This window comes from Cydia fagiglandana, chromosome 9, assembly GCF_963556715.1.
Source record: "Cydia fagiglandana chromosome 9, ilCydFagi1.1, whole genome shotgun sequence".
NCBI classification, from domain to species: domain Eukaryota; kingdom Metazoa; phylum Arthropoda; class Insecta; order Lepidoptera; family Tortricidae; genus Cydia; species Cydia fagiglandana.
In genome coordinates, this window is record NC_085940.1 from 12,861,295 (window position 1) to 12,878,359 (window position 17,065).

At 40.5% G+C, this 17,065-nt stretch overlaps 1 protein-coding gene and 1 long non-coding RNA gene across 5 annotated transcripts in view; both read left to right on the forward strand.

The window, feature by feature from the left end:
• Positions 1 to 9,494, forward strand: part of LOC134667405 (epsin-2) — a 28,970-nt gene extending 19,476 nt beyond the window's left edge. For all 4 annotated transcript variants that reach the window (XM_063524805.1, XM_063524808.1, XM_063524806.1 and 1 more), the window contains 7 exons: positions 453 to 591; positions 2,864 to 2,950; positions 4,143 to 4,263; positions 5,361 to 5,554; positions 6,126 to 6,246; positions 7,710 to 7,826; positions 8,557 to 9,494. In XM_063524805.1, coding sequence (XP_063380875.1) covers positions 453 to 591; positions 2,864 to 2,950; positions 4,143 to 4,263; positions 5,361 to 5,554; positions 6,126 to 6,246; positions 7,710 to 7,816 — 769 coding nt within the window. In that variant the 3' untranslated portion in view covers positions 7,817 to 7,826; positions 8,557 to 9,494. The remainder of the gene's footprint in view (positions 1 to 452; positions 592 to 2,863; positions 2,951 to 4,142; positions 4,264 to 5,360; positions 5,555 to 6,125; positions 6,247 to 7,709; positions 7,827 to 8,556) is intronic.
• Positions 9,495 to 9,816: 322 nt separating this feature from the next.
• On the forward strand, positions 9,817 to 12,978 carry LOC134667404 (uncharacterized). Its single transcript, XR_010098635.1, has 2 exons — positions 9,817 to 11,537; positions 11,658 to 12,978. It is a non-coding gene; the product is annotated as an uncharacterized LOC134667404 (long non-coding RNA).
• Positions 12,979 to 17,065: the final 4,087 nt, after the last annotated feature.

Here is a 17,065-nt window from a genome sequence, read left to right on the forward strand (position 1 = left end):
AACTATGTCTGTGTTGTGTCAAGTGATTTTAATTAATTACCTGTGCCCATAAGCTTTCGACGGGTACAAAATCAAAAGGTTGGAGATCCAAATACTTCATTACACCATCGACCCAAATTGACATCTAGTCATTGCAATTTTTCCGTAATAAAGGCTCATTTAGACGATGCGAGAACTCGCATGCGAGTTTCATTACATTGCGGGTTTTAAGCGATCCATACGTTCATTTCGACCGATCGATTAAAACCCGCAATGTAATGACTCTAGCATGCGAGTTCTCGCATCGTATAAATGAGCCCTTATTACGGAAAAATAGCCATGATTAGATGACAATTCAACCGACCGATCAAAACCCGCAATGGTATGAAACTCGCATGCGAGTTCTCGCAGCGTCTAAATCATTTACTCTTCCGTTCTCTCACATATGGATCCTCATGTATTTCGTATTGCAGGACACCAGGAGCGGAGAAAAAGCCGGAGCCAGCCCAGCAATCCCACTTACTGGACCTGCTGGACGTGAACCTTGGTTCCCCGCCCGCGCCCTCCGCGGCCGCGGACCCGTGGGGCATCGCGGCGCCACAACAGAAACAGGTAACACCCAGGGCAACTTTAGTGTTTTTGAATTTGAAACTTTCTTTTATATCTATTAGAGTTCAAAACTCGAACTGAATTTGTACTTGTACAAGCACGCGGGGACTTCCTAGGTTTACCTTTACTTTTCATAAATACGCGTTGCAAAATAGGCAAACTAGAAAAATTAAGTTATATTTTTCTGCTCCCATATCATTATCCCGAGGACTTGGATTTCGGCATATTTTCCGATGCTATGGTAAGGAGTGGAGTATTGTACTAGTTTATACCTATAAATTAGTTTGCTAGATTTTATAAGTACGCTATTAAAAATTGAAACAAATAGGCGACGATAGAACATTTTCTTCTGAAGTAATATTGATGGAATACTATTTTGGCAATTCAAAGCTCTGTTTTTAGTCATGGAATGTTGATAATGTGATAATGGTAACTAACAGTATAACTTAACAAAGACAAACACAATTGTTTTTGTGTAATCCGATTAATTTCGACAATCTAGAAACATGGAGTACTTAATATGTTTTTGCTCCCATAGTATCAGCCCGAGGAGTCGGATTTCGGCATATTTTCTGATTCTATGGTAAGGAGTCGAGTGGGGTATCGTTTGCGCTGCAAGTTAGTTTGCTAGACGATTTAATGTTAAATCATGGTAAAAGTTTTCGTATAAACCGATAACTCCTAGTCATAAAAAACCTGTTCTGCTTAAAAGCATTTCGCTCGGCACAATTTATGTAATGTTTTTGTAGATCACTGGCAGTAACACTGATTTTTAGGGTTCCGTACCCAAAGGGTACGGGACTTCGCTGTCCGTCCGTCTGTCCGTCTGTCTGTCACCAGGCTGTATCTCACGAACCGTGATAGCTAGACAGTTGAAATTTTCACAGATGATGTATTTCTGTTGCCGCTATAACAACAAATACTAAAAACAGAATAAAATAAAGATTTAAGTGGAGCGGGAACAGCAAACGTGATTTTTGACCAAAGTTAAGCAACGTCGGGCGTGGTCAGTACTTATGGATGGGTGACCGTTTTCTTTTTGCATTTTTTTCCGATTTTTTTTTGCTTTATGGTACGGAACCCTTCGTGCGCGAGTCCGACTCGCACTTGCCCGGTTTTTTTTTATTGCTGTGTATGGCATATATATTTTCTAACATTGATTGGGGCACGATTTATTAATAACGTTACATAAACGTGTAAAGGAGATTATAAAATCTAGATTATGTTAACGGATCTTTCGTATAATTGGGACTGGGATTGCAATTTTTATGCGTGTAAAACTCTGGGGTCTTCATTCGCATTCGTGTTAACTGTGACAATTAATCGTGTTTCATACTGTGTGTGGGAGAGAGAGAGAGGAAACTACAAGCTATTTATTACCTAAGCATTTATAGCTAAGCGTCATTAGTAGTTCGTTCTTCCCAGTATGGGTTGGAATATTCTATACACGTGTGCATTGAAACCGAGTATGTAGTAGTGAAGCTAAATACGTCACATTTCTATGGCAACATGTGGGTGTCACGTACCGCGTCCCACTCTTACCATCGCCCACACTCTTAACTGTACATCGGTGGGCCTTATGCCTTTTGTAATAAGGTCCACCGATGTACAGTTAGGAGTGTTGCTGTTTGTACCTATTCCTTTCTAAAGCTAGTCGCTCATATTTGTCGGCCACATAGTAATAGTACATTATTGTCGAGGCTCGGAAGTAGCTACTTGCAGGCTGAGGATACGTTTTAAACGGACGACCTTGGGAGTCCGTTTAATTGAATCCGAAGCCAGCAAGTAGCCTTCCAGCCGAGTCATATATAGTGCTTTTCTCAAAAATGGTGCAAGAAATATAAATATCATAGAAATATTTTACAAAAGCAACGTTCTTACATATATATTTTGACAGAAAAAAGCCCTTGCCGCCTTTTTATTTTTTTTAATAAAAAAAATAGAAGTGTATTTTTCTGCCAAAAATACGCCAACCTATTTGAGACATCTAAATAGTCGCGGTACTAATCATCTGTTTGGCTGTTTAATGGGCCTGTGCCTTCATTTGATATGGTCATTTCAACTTTTAAAAAGTTTGGAACTCGACAAATAATGGAATTTGTATGCAACATTGCAGTACCGAAATCGAGACTGCAATGTTTTTAACTTTTTAATTTTTGACTGACCATAAACTACGCGCTTCGCGACCTATTTTTTAAACGGCAAAGTCGACTTTGCCGTCCATTTTTGAGAAAAATTTAATAAGAGTTTTGGTGAACGTATAGTGTTATCGCAGGACACGATGCCGGACGCGTGGTCGGGCGTGGGCAGCCCGGCGCGCGACCCCTGGGCGCCCGCGGACCCCTGGGCGCCCGTGGCACAGGTACCCCGCACTATTCTGTTTCTGACTGATCGAGCCAGGTTTGCGACCGGCGGCGGTCGGTAAGTAGCGATTATACAAACCGCAAAACTAAGTGTCGACTGAGATCATAATGCTATCTCCTTTACCCTATTTAATACCAACCAAGAGTGAAAGTGATGGCGTTATAGGGCATTTTCATTTAATTTGTACAAGTTAAGCGCGACTTAAGTCGTGTTTCAGTAACGTCTAACCGTTACATTCCTGACAAAATGTATGGGATTTGACATTGACAGTCAGTTTTGTAACGATTGCTAACCGGCCGTTAAAGGTGTTCAATTAAGTGAAAATGCCCTATAACCTAACTCGCCAAGTATAGTTTTGCGGCAAGTATAGGATATGGTAGCGACGGGCCTGTTTTTCCTTCACTTCGGTTGCTACACACGCTACTCACTTTATCTTCGCCGATTGTGACATCTGCGCTCGCTTATTACATGGCTTTAAATCATTTTGAGGGCTTAATCAAATGCTACAAAATCATCAAATTCAATAACGCTGCAGCGAAAGATGATAATCAATTTCAATAGTAATAAAGACGTCAAATTTCACCTTTTTCGTCTCCGAAAAAGTCGGGTATCACACTAGCTCTGTGGTACTAGATTAGATGAAGATCTTAGGAAGCTAAGTTAACTTTTATGTAATTTTGCGGCTGGATATGAAATAGTAAAATAGCTGTTTATAGTTTATGGTGAAAGTGCTTTACGAAAGATAGTGATAGTAAATCTGGTGATGGGAAAAATTTGTACCAAATTAATACTAACCCACATCTAACACTGAGCATTCCTCACAAGGAGCTAACGACAACATTGCAGAGCAAGTCGCCGCCGTCCGTGCTGTCGTCGCCGTCGTCGGAGCTCGAGCAGTTCGACGCGCTGTCGCAGCGGCCGCGCGCCGCCAACAACCACGACGACCCGTTCGACCTCACCGCGCTAGGTATGACTAACACTGAGCATTCCTCACAAGGAGCTAACGACAACATTGCAGAGCAAGTCGCCGCCGTCCGTGCTGTCGTCGCCGTCGTCGGAGCTCGAGCAGTTCGACGCGCTGTCGCAGCGGCCGCGCGCCGCCAACAACCACGACGACCCGTTCGACCTCACCGCGCTAGGTAAGACTAACACTGAGCATTCCTCACAAGGAGCTAACGACAACATTGCAGAGTAAGTCGCCGCCGTCCGTGCTGTCGTCGCCGTCGTCGGAGCTGGAGCAGTTCGACGCGCTGTCGCAGCGGCCGCGCACCGCCAACAACCACGACGACCCGTTCGACCTCACCGCGCTAGGTATGACTAACACTGAGCATTCCTCACAAGGAGCTAACGACAACATTGCAGAGCAGTTCGACGCGCTGTCGCAGCGGCCGCGCGCCGCCAACAACCACGACGACCCGTTGGACCTCACCGCGCTAGGTATGACTATCAACTAACACTGAGCGTTCCTCACTTAGAGCTAACGACAACATTGCACAGCAGTTCGACGCGCTATCGCAGCGGCCGCGCGCCGCCAACAACCACGACGACCCGTTCGACCTCACCGCGCTAGGTATGACTATCAACTAACACTGAGCGTTCCTCACTTAGAGCTAACGACAACATTGCACAGCAGTTCGACGCGCTATCACAGCGGCCGCGCGCCGCCAACAACCACGACGACCCGTTCGACCTCACCGCGCCAGGTATGACTATCAACTAACACTGAGCGTTCCTCACTTGGAGCTAACGACAACATTGCAAAGCAGTTCGACGCGCTGTCGCAGCGGCCGCGCGCCGCCAACAACCACGACGACCCGTTTGACCTCACCGCGCTAGGTAAGACTAAAGCCCGATTGAGACGATGCGAGTTTCATACCATTGCGGATTTTGATCGGTCGGTTGAATTGGACGTAATCAACAGTCCGCAATGTAACTAAAATCGCATGCAGCAGTTTTATTAACAAGCTTAAAACTAGCTCCCTGCTGTTAACGGTTCTGAACGTAAGTAATATGTAGATAAAACAAATTGTTCGCCGCGAAAATGGATACGTTAGGGATAAAATATTGTCTGTGGTATTTTATTTTATTATTCTATAAGCAGGCAGGCAGTTGTCACAACTGATATTTTAAATGGTTCACACTTTGTGATGAAATCACATCTTTGGGTAGGATGGGGAGTTAGTTCCAAGCCCTGACTACTTGATTGCTCAAAAAGTTTGTATGGGTGTAGTGACACTTACTGTTGGACCTATGCCTTTCTAACTTTAAGTAATGACCTCTCAGACGGGTGTTATTGTAGCGTATTTATTTATATATTTATAAACAGTCTGCACGGGTATTCGTGCTCTTTAATTTTTCTGTTAAAATTCGAACGGGCTAATCTAATGTACCGCGGCGTGTGATTCCAGGTGACAACTTAGCGCCCGCAGCGAGCTCCTCACCCAGCACGGGCGCCATAAAGAAGAGCCCCTCGGCGTTCCTCGGCGAGAACTCGTCGCTCGTGAACCTGGAGCGGCTGCTGCAGCCCGCCAGCGCCGAGCCGCCCGCGCCCAACCCCTTCGCGCCCGAGCCGTCCCGGCAGATGTTCCTGCCGCCGCAGCCGGTAATACTACACACTGGACCTTTGACAAAGCACAGAATAAATAATAGTACTAGGTACAGAAGACTCACTCTATCAAAACGCGTCTGTTACGATCAGCACAGATATGGCCGCTAGGTGGCGACAGCGCCACGCGCGGATTATGGCAAAACCCAAAATTGGGGCCGAACGGATGTACTTTTAGCTACCTGTAGCAAAGCGACGAAATCGCGGAGTGAGCCACGCCTGGACAAAGCTAACGAAAACACACCACTCTGTACATTGATATCATCACGCTAAACCCGTTACTATGTATATACCCGTGGGCCGTGACGGACGAATAGATAGAGCCAAATGTGATTCTTTCCGTATTCCATTTTTATCTAACATCCCGATCGATGATTCTTTGAATCTGCAAGCGTATAATGGATTCGTGTTTATTCACTTGATAAATTCTCCGTTGCTTTTTAACATCGCGCGGGGGCTGGAAAAGACAAACATTGTCATTGGACGCCAAAATCGGTGCATTTGTGTGTATGTAACATATACAACTTTTATGGCACATTACCATAATCATAAAAGTAATATATTTCAGGCTAAGCTGTCCATCAACGAGTTGAAGCAGCAACAAATGGGCCTCAGTGGGATGTCTTTCCCGTCGGCGGCTGCGCCAGCAGCGCCCGCCTTCCCCGGCTACCCGCCACTCCCGACTGCAGGTAATGCACCAGGTTACTCGCTCAAGGCCAAAGCCTAAGCTCGCTTAAGGCCATAGACACAGGGATACTTATAAGATAAGATAAGAGTTTATTGTATAACTGTGTACCAAGATGTTGACAATACTACAATTATGAACCAACAGTTCCATCCATCACGGACGTACAATATCATTCTTAAGGTGACATTCCATTTCCAACTGCAGCTGCAATACTGTTCATTTTACTATGGAAACGCGTCGCTGTCATTGTCAATTTCCATAGTAAAATGAACAGTATTGCAGCTGCAGTTGGAAATGGAATGTCACTCTTATGACTAACCTATAACAAAACAAAGTAGCAAAGTTTTTACATGCATATTTAATGCTGTAGAAGACTCTATTAATAAGCCAATTTTTTAAAATAGTTTTAAATTGTTTACCTTCGACTGACTTTATTTCAATAGGTAAGTTGTTAAAAACTTTTATTGCAGCAATATAGGCACTTTTATCCATTAGTTTATTATTGGTGTTATAAGTCATCTACTTCGATTATTACCATACAAGTATTATAGTGTCTTTTCTGACTTGTTATACAGTTACAAGCGGGCACAATAAGCCACGCTATGATAAAGTGGTCGTCGCTTTTTATCGGCAGTCGCGATTAATGGCTAGTTGTTCAACAATAATAAGCCTTGATCAAGCAGAGGGATATATTTCTCACATGATTATGAACATTGTTTCAAAGTGATAGGGTTCAATTTCGCATAATTTCTGACACTCTTACGTCATAAAGGGTTATTTAAAATTTTATGGGCTAATAATTTATACGTTAAAAAGTTATTTGGCGATTTTCTTTTCTTTACTTATCTAAGTTTTCGAACGCGCGTGTAATAACGACTTTATGGTCATTCTCAGAAAATATGAGATAGATGTATTTAGAAACATCACAATCATACAGAACGGCCACGCACCGCCCCGCCCCGACTCGCATTACCTCGCCCCGCGACTGGCCGCGACATGAATCTGGCGGACCTCTGACGTCCTCTGAGTAAAGCTACTTAACCACACATACACAATGACGCGTGTACAGAAGAGCCGCGCACACATATAAATGTAAATGATTTTTGATGTATGGCGTGTCTGCCCTGTGGTATATACAGCAGCTCAGTCGATGAGAAAAAAATAAATAAATAAAAAATAAGACAGGTTCCATAATATGGTTAGTAACTCTTGACTTAACATCTATGTTAGTTTATTTGTAAAAAGACAAAGAGATAAAGCACATAAAAAAAACAAAAAAAAAATTAAAAGCAACAACAAAAAAATACACGCGACCACCCCTCTATGTCGCCTCAGGCATCCCATGGCCTCCTCATAACATGGAGATCCATGAAGCGGCCGAGGACGGGCGAATTCAGTCTGTCCGCGGTCATCTGCAGGATACTGTTGGCGCAAAAATGATGTAATGTATGTTGTAACTTGCAGCGGCGATGGACCCGTGGGCGGCGCCTGCGCCGGCGCCGGCGCCGCGCTCGCAGTCGCCCTGGTCGCCGCCCAACAACAGGCACACGCCCAACCCCTTCCTCTCCTAGCCGCCCACAGGTACACCACTATCCATACTAATATTACTAATGCAAAACCCAACATTTGCCAATGAAATTTGAACCTATAGTGCGGGTAATAGGGTTGATTTTTATTTGTTTGAAAATTTTACGAAAGATGAAATGCAATTCTGTTCCAAATCCAATTGAATATACATTATACACAAAGTGGGTTTAAATTTCATCGAACTGATAAGTACTATAGTAGTAGGCCTTAGGATGCTATACGCACAACACTTACTCTAGTCTACGTATTTGCGGTCGTTTTTAGCTGACAAGTTTAGACCTTTGGAGATTGAGAGAGAAAAACGAAATATTATTAATTTATTTCCCTAAATGGTGACAGCAAATGGATGATATTCGAAATTTTGACGTAAAACCTTGATACTAGGAGTCTTTTTTAAAAACTCTCTCATAGTATTCTGGTCACTAAGGACCTATCTTATTTCTAATAAAAACGAACAACTTATGGATCGATTGTAAAAATATACTAATTAGAGTAATAGCAATATCTTCATGTCAATATTCTTCGACAGTGTGTATAATTCAAAATTCGCACAACGTATCAGTATTGCGATACAGCGGGGAAATGCCGCCAGCATCCTTGGTACAATGCCTCAGGGGCCTATTTTAGATTTAAGCTAGTTATTAATTTCTTTTAGTTGTACCACTGTATATATATTGTATGTAAATAAATGAATTATATTCAAAATCGTTATACATATTTTCAGATCGGTAGCAATGAACGCGCCCGCGCTGTGACCGCAACTCGTGCGCATCGCTACCTAGCCGATGACGTCACGCCTCCGCGCCTGGCCGACTCCGGCCGCCGTCGAGATATGCCACATGCAGACATACGTCCACCTTAAGCCCGCACCACACGCACGGATGTTACCCGGCTCCCGATTTCGTTTCGGTAAAGAGTTATTTATTGTAGTAGAGGAAATGAATAAGAAAAAAAATCGTGCCCTATTTTGACAGCTGAAGTAAATCTTTACGGCGCCTTTGTGGTAATTGGATTGTAAACTTTTGTCAGCCAGAGTTTCCGCGTAATGGGGTTGGCCGGTGGAAGTTTTTAGCAGATGGCGCCATCATAGCTTGCCCCGTCAATCCCTAGAATTATGTCAAATTTTAGTTTTTTTTAATACCCTGGATGCCAGCCCTTTAGGCCAAATCTCATAGAAAAAGGGGCAAGGGATGATGGCGCCATCTATGCAAACCTTTGACAGTTGCCAACCCCATTTATACGCGTTTCCTCTGAACGGCTGTCAAATTTAAACTACGAGTAATCTGTATCGGCTGTCAAATTTGAACTACGAATTATTCTGAGGCTTTACAATTCTTTTATAATTTTTAACTCTTTGGTTTTGAAATCATAGCGAAGCTGGGTTATTACTTCCTATAGCGACTATTACTATTTAAGTATTCATTATTCGTGATACGTAATGCAACACAATCATTATCACAAAAATAGACAAGCGTTTTTAACATGATTTTTCGGACAGTAAATTTTTTTTATAGATCTTTTTAATGTTGAATATATCTCGGCGGGTTGTGACACGGAGCCATGGTCTGTAGGCCGATTTTTAGTTCTAATCTCTTCACTTAACTCTTGAACAACTACTAAATATAGTAACGACTCTGACATATATAGAACTATATTATGATCACGGGCTCTGGTGATCGGCATAATCGAAATAAATAATAATTATCACAAATATATCGTCAATAAGTATTGACAATAGTAACAACACGCCAAAACTGAGTAATGAAGTAATGATCACTAGTGGTACAGTTAGCATCAAATAGATAGTGCCAAAGTGGCCAAATATATCGCAACATATTATTTCTATGCTAACAGAGGTGTGTAGCGATAACATTCAATACCACTATTGCATCATTAGGGGGCCCACTGATTAACAGTCCGCCGGACGGTATCGGCCTGTCAGTTAGACCAAAATTTTGATAGTTCCGAACAACTGACAGGCCAATACCGTCCGGCGGACTGTTAATCAGTGGGCCCCTTTAGTATTCCCTGTGTTAACTTTAAGTAGTGAAAAAATTAGGTCTATATAGGTAATAATTTGATCAAATTAACACATTAACCTATGCAGTTCACCAGAGTTAATGCTCAGTCCTACCTAGTATTTCTTCGTCTAATAAATTTCTTGTCATTAGCACTATTTAAATTATGTATATCAATTATGTTTATTTCTTTTTGCGTATGGTGAGTGGGAAACATGTCAATACAGCCAGTGGGGTGGTGTAGGATAAACAGTGGAGATTGAGGAAAAACTACCATAATGCATTTTATTTTTATTGCAAGCATTAAATATCTTATTCTAGGTGGATGTCAGAAATTTTGTAAATAAAATTGAAAATTATGGTGTTTTTCGTTGATTCCTATTTAAAGGTAAATAAATTACACAGTATGGGGTATACATATGTAAATGAAGTTTTTATATAGACTGGATAAAGCTGTGACGTAGGGTTCTAACTGAACGACATTTTTGGGAGTAAATAAGAAAGAAAAAATTATCGTTTGGAAACAAACAAAAAGTTGTGTTGAAGTTTGTTTCAAAATGATTTAAATTGTGAATCATCAACAAATAATGATAATTTTTACGGGTGGCGAAAATAATCGGCTATTGAATCATTTTGAAATGAACTTTTAAACATAACATAGATTGTATTTCTAAAATAATATTCAACTTTTGTAATTATCAAATTGGTATTTGAAAATGGTTAGAACAGGCTTGAGGTCGCTTCGGTGTTTATTTCAGTCCTTTAGCCTGGTCCTTAGGCCTTCCTCACATTACGCTACAAAGAACTGAGATAGCCATATGTGGCTTTCCAACAAAAGGGTCCTTTTCCTCTTCCGCAATAAGGACCTTTTTTATCAGAATTTCTATTGAAATTTCACATGGGAACGTCCTTATTGCACTTGAAGCATAAGGGCCCTGCTGTAATGGGAAGCCGCATATGCCAACATATATATAAGCCGACAGAAAACTTGAAAAAAGGTGTAAAACTGGAGATTCTTTAACGATTTGGCATTGATTGGCTTATTGTGAGGACGGCCTTTTAAATGATTGTGAAACTAACTTAAGGTTCTATAGGGCTATTGCAGTATATAGCAGTTTGAGAACCTCCATCCATGCATTTGTATTAACAATACCATTTGTAAGGGCTGCATTTTTAATATGTATTTTATAAACGACATAACTAAAAAAAAAAGAGACTGTTAAGGCGAAGTTAATAATTATGATATATGCCAATGGATTTCACGAAGGATATACATTAGCCTATATACTTACATTACCTTCTCAGTATTATATGCCAGCAGTTTAATGACTATTGGATTGCTCAAGTTGAATATAAATTAAAAGTTTTTGTTAATTAATTATAACTATTAATCGGTTAATTTGTTATGGGTTACTAAGTGGATATGCATTTTTCCTTTCCTTTTACGTGATGATTAATATTTTGAAAACTTTGGTTAACAAATGTATCAAAACGAAGGCAAATATATCAAATATTACGTCACAGATTACGCCACAAACAGATTCATGAAACCTCTCAAGGTACCGCTTGCGATAAGACTTTTCATTATTGAGCTCTTGTGTTATATAATAATATTATAATAACCCATTTAACACATTGACTCTTTCACATACTTTTATACATACCATTGCATCAGTTCGTTATTAAGGTTGCGGTTGGTCTCCTGTTTAATATCTTGGGCCAATATGCATTGCGTTTCACTCACTGAGCAAAATGTGATATGCAAATACACATTGGACAAAGTATTTGTACAGGTGGAATACCAAAGCTGCTACGTACTGCGGTGGCCCAGCGAAGACGTCCTGCAGGCTTACGATGTAAGGTCTCATGTTGATTGACGTGCCTTAGACTCCATAACATTGTGTATCGTAGAGGTCATCTCTTGATTTTTTGCTACTGCTATAAAAAAATAGACGGCCCTGGTGGCTCGCGGTTGCTATGTACCCGTGTACAATTAATAATACTTTATATACCCCTCTATTCTACGGATTATTTTCCTATTATAAAGTAATCATAATGTCCTGTTTTTAGGACAAATGGGGTTGTGTAAAGTTTTATTAGCAGTCGAGAAAAGCAAGAAATTGTCAGCGAAACATGTCAATATTAAATTTAAAGTAAAGTTAGAACAGTACATCTCAAATCCTGTGGACTTGTCAGAGGTTTTCCTGTAACTATCAAATACGGACACCATCACAAAAAACATGTTATGTTTTATAACTTTATAGTACGATTTGCTAGTACATACTAAGATTGTCAACTCCCAAAATCCTAAGCTCTGGAAGTTAGGGTAAGTGAGTGTTTTATTGTAAAAACCAATGTGAGCTTTGGTTTAACAAAGCAGTTTCACTTTTCATGAGACAAAGTTGTTTAATGGAGTTTATTCGCCTTTGTTTTTTGTAGATCTTTTAATGAACGAATTAATACTATACTTATACCCCTGCGTAAATTGCTCTAACTTCTAGATGGCAAGAAAGGCAAGTCCACAGGAAATGCTTCTACGTCCAGTTCAAGGATCTTGTATTGTATGATACGGCATTCTGTACCATTTAAACATTGGCAGAGGCTAATGCATCATTCGGAATGAAGATTATAATCACCAGAAATATTTGGAGCACCGTATCCGACAATATATGTATATATACGCAAGATACTTAGCTAGGTCAACCCCTGTTGAGTTGCGTACAAATTATTCCAATTTATATTGTGTATTTAATTATTTTACCACCCTCGTTTATTAGTGTTGATCATGTAAAGTAAATTGTATACAGTTTGTACGACTGTGTTGCCAGTAGACTCATAGCATCCGCATTTTTACAAAATATCAACACCAGTAAGCAATATTTTTACACGACTTTTGACACGCTTGTCTCGACCTCGCTTACGCTGGCAACACGGACTTTTTTCGCCTTATTAACTTTAGAACAGGTTCAAATGGTTATTGATTTATGATTATGTTTACCGATTATGTAGATAAATTATTTTTTAATATATTAATTTTTGACCAATAAAATGCATCGATGCGTCACTAGCCTAGGGAGAAACTGTAAAGATTAATGTAACTATTTAATTAAAATATATAAGTTTTTCAATTTGGTGCGTTTTTATTACTCATTGTTTTGTGTGAGCCCTAAGTGTCTATTCTAGAGATATAATATTTTCACGGAAGAAAGAATGAGCGCGACACGCTAAAATTCGTCGGTGACATAAATAAAATCGGAGACAGTGTCACAGAATAAATAATAGTAGTAGTAGTAGTACAGAAGACTCACTCTCTAACAAAACGCGTCTGTCACGATCAGCACAGATATGGCCACTAGGTGGCGACAGCACGCGCGGCTTATGGCAAACCCCAAAATTTAGGTCTAACGGATGTACTTTTAGCTACCTGTAGCAAAGCGACGAAATCGCGGAGTGAGCCACGAGTGTCACTAGACTTATATATCGACCAATATGAGCCGTATTACCTTTGGTATTGTTTTCAAGCTCCCGATATAGGTAACAGTCACCTGCAGTAATATGTTACACAACAACGGCCGCAAAAATATCTGACACGCTCTTATTTGTAGAGCCATAAGAGCGTGTCACATATTTTTGCGGCCTTCGAATAGTAACATGTTATTGCAGGTGACTGTACGACCAAGATGCATTGTAACTGCGTCGAAATACCGGGAGCTCGAAAACAATACTAATAACTAAGTAATCACGGTTCATATCCCGGTCGATATTAGTCTAATAAAATCGGAGTTCAAAAGCAATTTGGGAATATTGTAAACAAACCAATTTACCATTATTAATTCGTAATCTCGCATTTTTTAAGGATAAACATGATCTTATGAACAGTGTTTATTTGCCATTTCTATTGAACTTGTTAACCGGAAAGGAGTCTTCGCTTGCCGCAATTGTTAAAGTAAAATAATTTAGTGATTAGTCTACCCGTGACATCGAGTGCTGGTAAAGGACTCGAAACCTCATAGATGAATGATGTAATTGATGTATTTTAAATTAATACGCGATAATCATTTAGGTATAATTAATTTCTTTCAAAGAATATACCTAAAGAATGTAAACTTATTAATCTTCCAGTATAAGCAAACGAGGGTATGAAACACCACCAGTAACAGCTCCATTAATTTCCGCTGTCGTTTCCTTTGTCTATTTATAATTACGCTTAACTGCACGCGTTAGATCTCATTGTGAACGTTAAACCTTTGAACGCCAGACGGCGAAGGCATTAGCCCCCATTCCCACGGGCGCTTTTACAACGCGCATTAAAAAAGCGTTTGAATGACACAAATGGATACATGTGTATTTATTCACACGACAGCGGTGGCGCTTTTTATCAAGCGTTGTTGGATTTTCGTCTTTAAGCCTTGGTCGTTAAATCGAATTTAGAGTGCCGACAGATTCAAGCGCTTTTTTAACGCGCGTTGAAAATGCTGTCGTGCGAATGGGGGCTAATGCTGTGCCCCGGACGCCAGGCGATCGCGATAATTTAAGCGAAATTGAACTTTACCGAGTCCCGCGTAAGTCCCTATTGCATTTGCGAAGCTGAGGGCTACAGCCGCCGTTGTCGCCATTTGCAAGGCTTTCCGATGACGTCCACAGTCGTTTATCCGAGTTTGAACTTAAGCGAATCGATTGTCATCTTGGCTAGCCACCCTTATCAGATATACCCAATTAATCTGTCTGCTCGAGCACCCTAAGTACCCTAACCCACGCATCAGTACTAAGAGTAATTGATAGATCAATATCTTAATAGACACATCCTAGTTAAGATGATTGGTAATTGATACGGTGGGGCTAACTAACAATCAAGCTCGTCTATTGTGATACAGGGCACATTAGGAAATAGATTAGCTTTAGCTATTCAACTTGGTACTATTGAATTAAAATCTTAATTAGGGAAATATAACAATAGTACAGAAATAGAACAGATATGTTGGTGAATGAAAGTTTTGGTTTGGGTGTGTAAGTAGATACCTAATTAAGTTAATAAGGTAAATGTTTCCACATAATTTTTAAGAAAAAAAAACCGACTTCTATGGGCCCGGTGAAAGATTATGGTAGATGGTGCACTATGTAGAAAAGGAGGTAAAACCAGTACTTTCTAGTAGCATTTCGTTTCCGTAAGGGTCGTAGTTCTAGCCTAACCTAACCCACACTTCTCTGATAGCAGTTCGGTTCTGTGAGGATCGCAGTTCGAACCTAATCAAACCCACTTTTCTAGTAGCATTTCGTTTCTGTAAGACTCGCAGTTCTAACCAAACCTAACCCACTTTTGTTCGGTTCTGTGAGGATCGCAGTTCAAACCTAACCTAACCCACTTAACGGCGCATGCGGTGCGGTGTACGGGAGTTTGAGCGGGAGGGGTTTGGCATCATCATACCCACATTTTATGGTAGGTAATCATAGTGGTTTATTTAGTTCAGGTATTATAGTGGTTTTCCGGGTCAAGGTCCGGGTCTCTGAGTGAGAGTCCGGGTCCGAGTCCCGGTCCGAGTCCGGGTCCGGGTCCGGGTCCGAGTCCGGGTCCGAGTCCGGGTCCGAGTCCGGGTCCGAATCCGAGTCCGAGTCCGGGTCCGAGTCCGGGTCCGAATCCGAGTCCGAGTCCGGGTCCGAACCGGATCCGGGTATGAGTCCGGGTCCCAGTCCAAGTCAAAATCGAAATTCGAAATCACCAAACATGTACTATGCGTCGTTGAAGAGTTCTGTTCTGATCATCATCAGCAGTTCCACTTCATCAAATGCGACAGTTTTTAATGTAAATACTTGATTTTATGATGAAAACACAAAAAATTCTATACGTATGCCTTTAAGATTTGAGGAGTTCCCTCGATTCCTTATGGATCCCATCATCAGAACTCGAGCTTGACAGAAATGTGGCTTAAAAACTAAACTTGCTTAACAAACATAACGAAGAGGACAAATCGCCAAACGTGAACTATGCGTCGTTGAAGAGTTCCGTTCTGATCATCATCAGCAGTTCCACTTCATCAAATGCGACAGTTTTTAATGAAAATGCTTGATTTTCTGATGAAAATACAAAAATCTCTATACGCATGCCTTTAAAATTTGAGGAGTTCCCTCGATTTCTCATGGATCCCATCATCAGAACTCAAGCTTGACAAAATTGTGGCTTAAAAACTTAACTTGCTTAACAAACATAACGAAGAGGACAAATCGCCAAAGGTGAACTATGCGTCGTTGAAGAGTTCCGTTCTGATCATCATCAGCAGTTCCACTTCATCAAATGTCACGTTTTTGAATGTATATGCTTGATTTGTTGATAAAAACACAAAAATCACCATATGTATGCCTTTAAGATTTGAGGAGTTCCGTCGATTCCTCATAGATCCCATCATCAGAACTGGATTTTGACAAAAACGGGACCAATCTGTATGCATATACATACAATCAAAAAAATAATTTTCAAAATCGGTCCAGTAATGACGGAGATATGGAGTAACAAACATAAAAAATAAAAATAAAAATAAAAAAAATAAAAAAAATAAAAAAAATAAAAAACATACAACCGAATTGATAACCTCCTCCTTTGGGATTTGGAAGTCGGTTAATAAAAGAGATTACCTAAAGGCTTTATAGATAAAATAATGTAATAATAAATTAGTGTTTACGTTCGGTTTTTCATCAAGGTAAGTACCTACTTACAAGCAATATTGTTAAACGACTTAGGTACCTACCTATATAAATATTATTGTTATATTTATCTCCGTTACAAACTATATATGTATTTTTATTTTGTTTGTTTTTATTTGTATTTTTAACTTCGATTGTATGGCGGCGGCTAGGTTCATGTTACTCTTAAGTCACTATGTAATACCTAGTACTTATTATTTATTGCGCAGTCAGCACCATTACCAAAAAAATAAAATATAATAAAGTGTCTGTTCGCGGATTAGTTCCCAATTCACCGCTATCAGAGAATGAATAATTTTTAAGAAAAAAAACCGACTTCCATGGGGGCCGATGAAAGATTATTGTAGATGGTACACTATGTAGAAAAGGAGGTAAAACCACCCACTTTTTTACTAGCATTTCGCTTCTGTATAATGGCTCCTCTACAGGATGGGCCAACGCCGGCCACTCCAAGGGACGCAGCCATGCACTATCACTTGCTCCCTCTAACGCATAAATGCGTCCCTTGGAGTGGCCGGC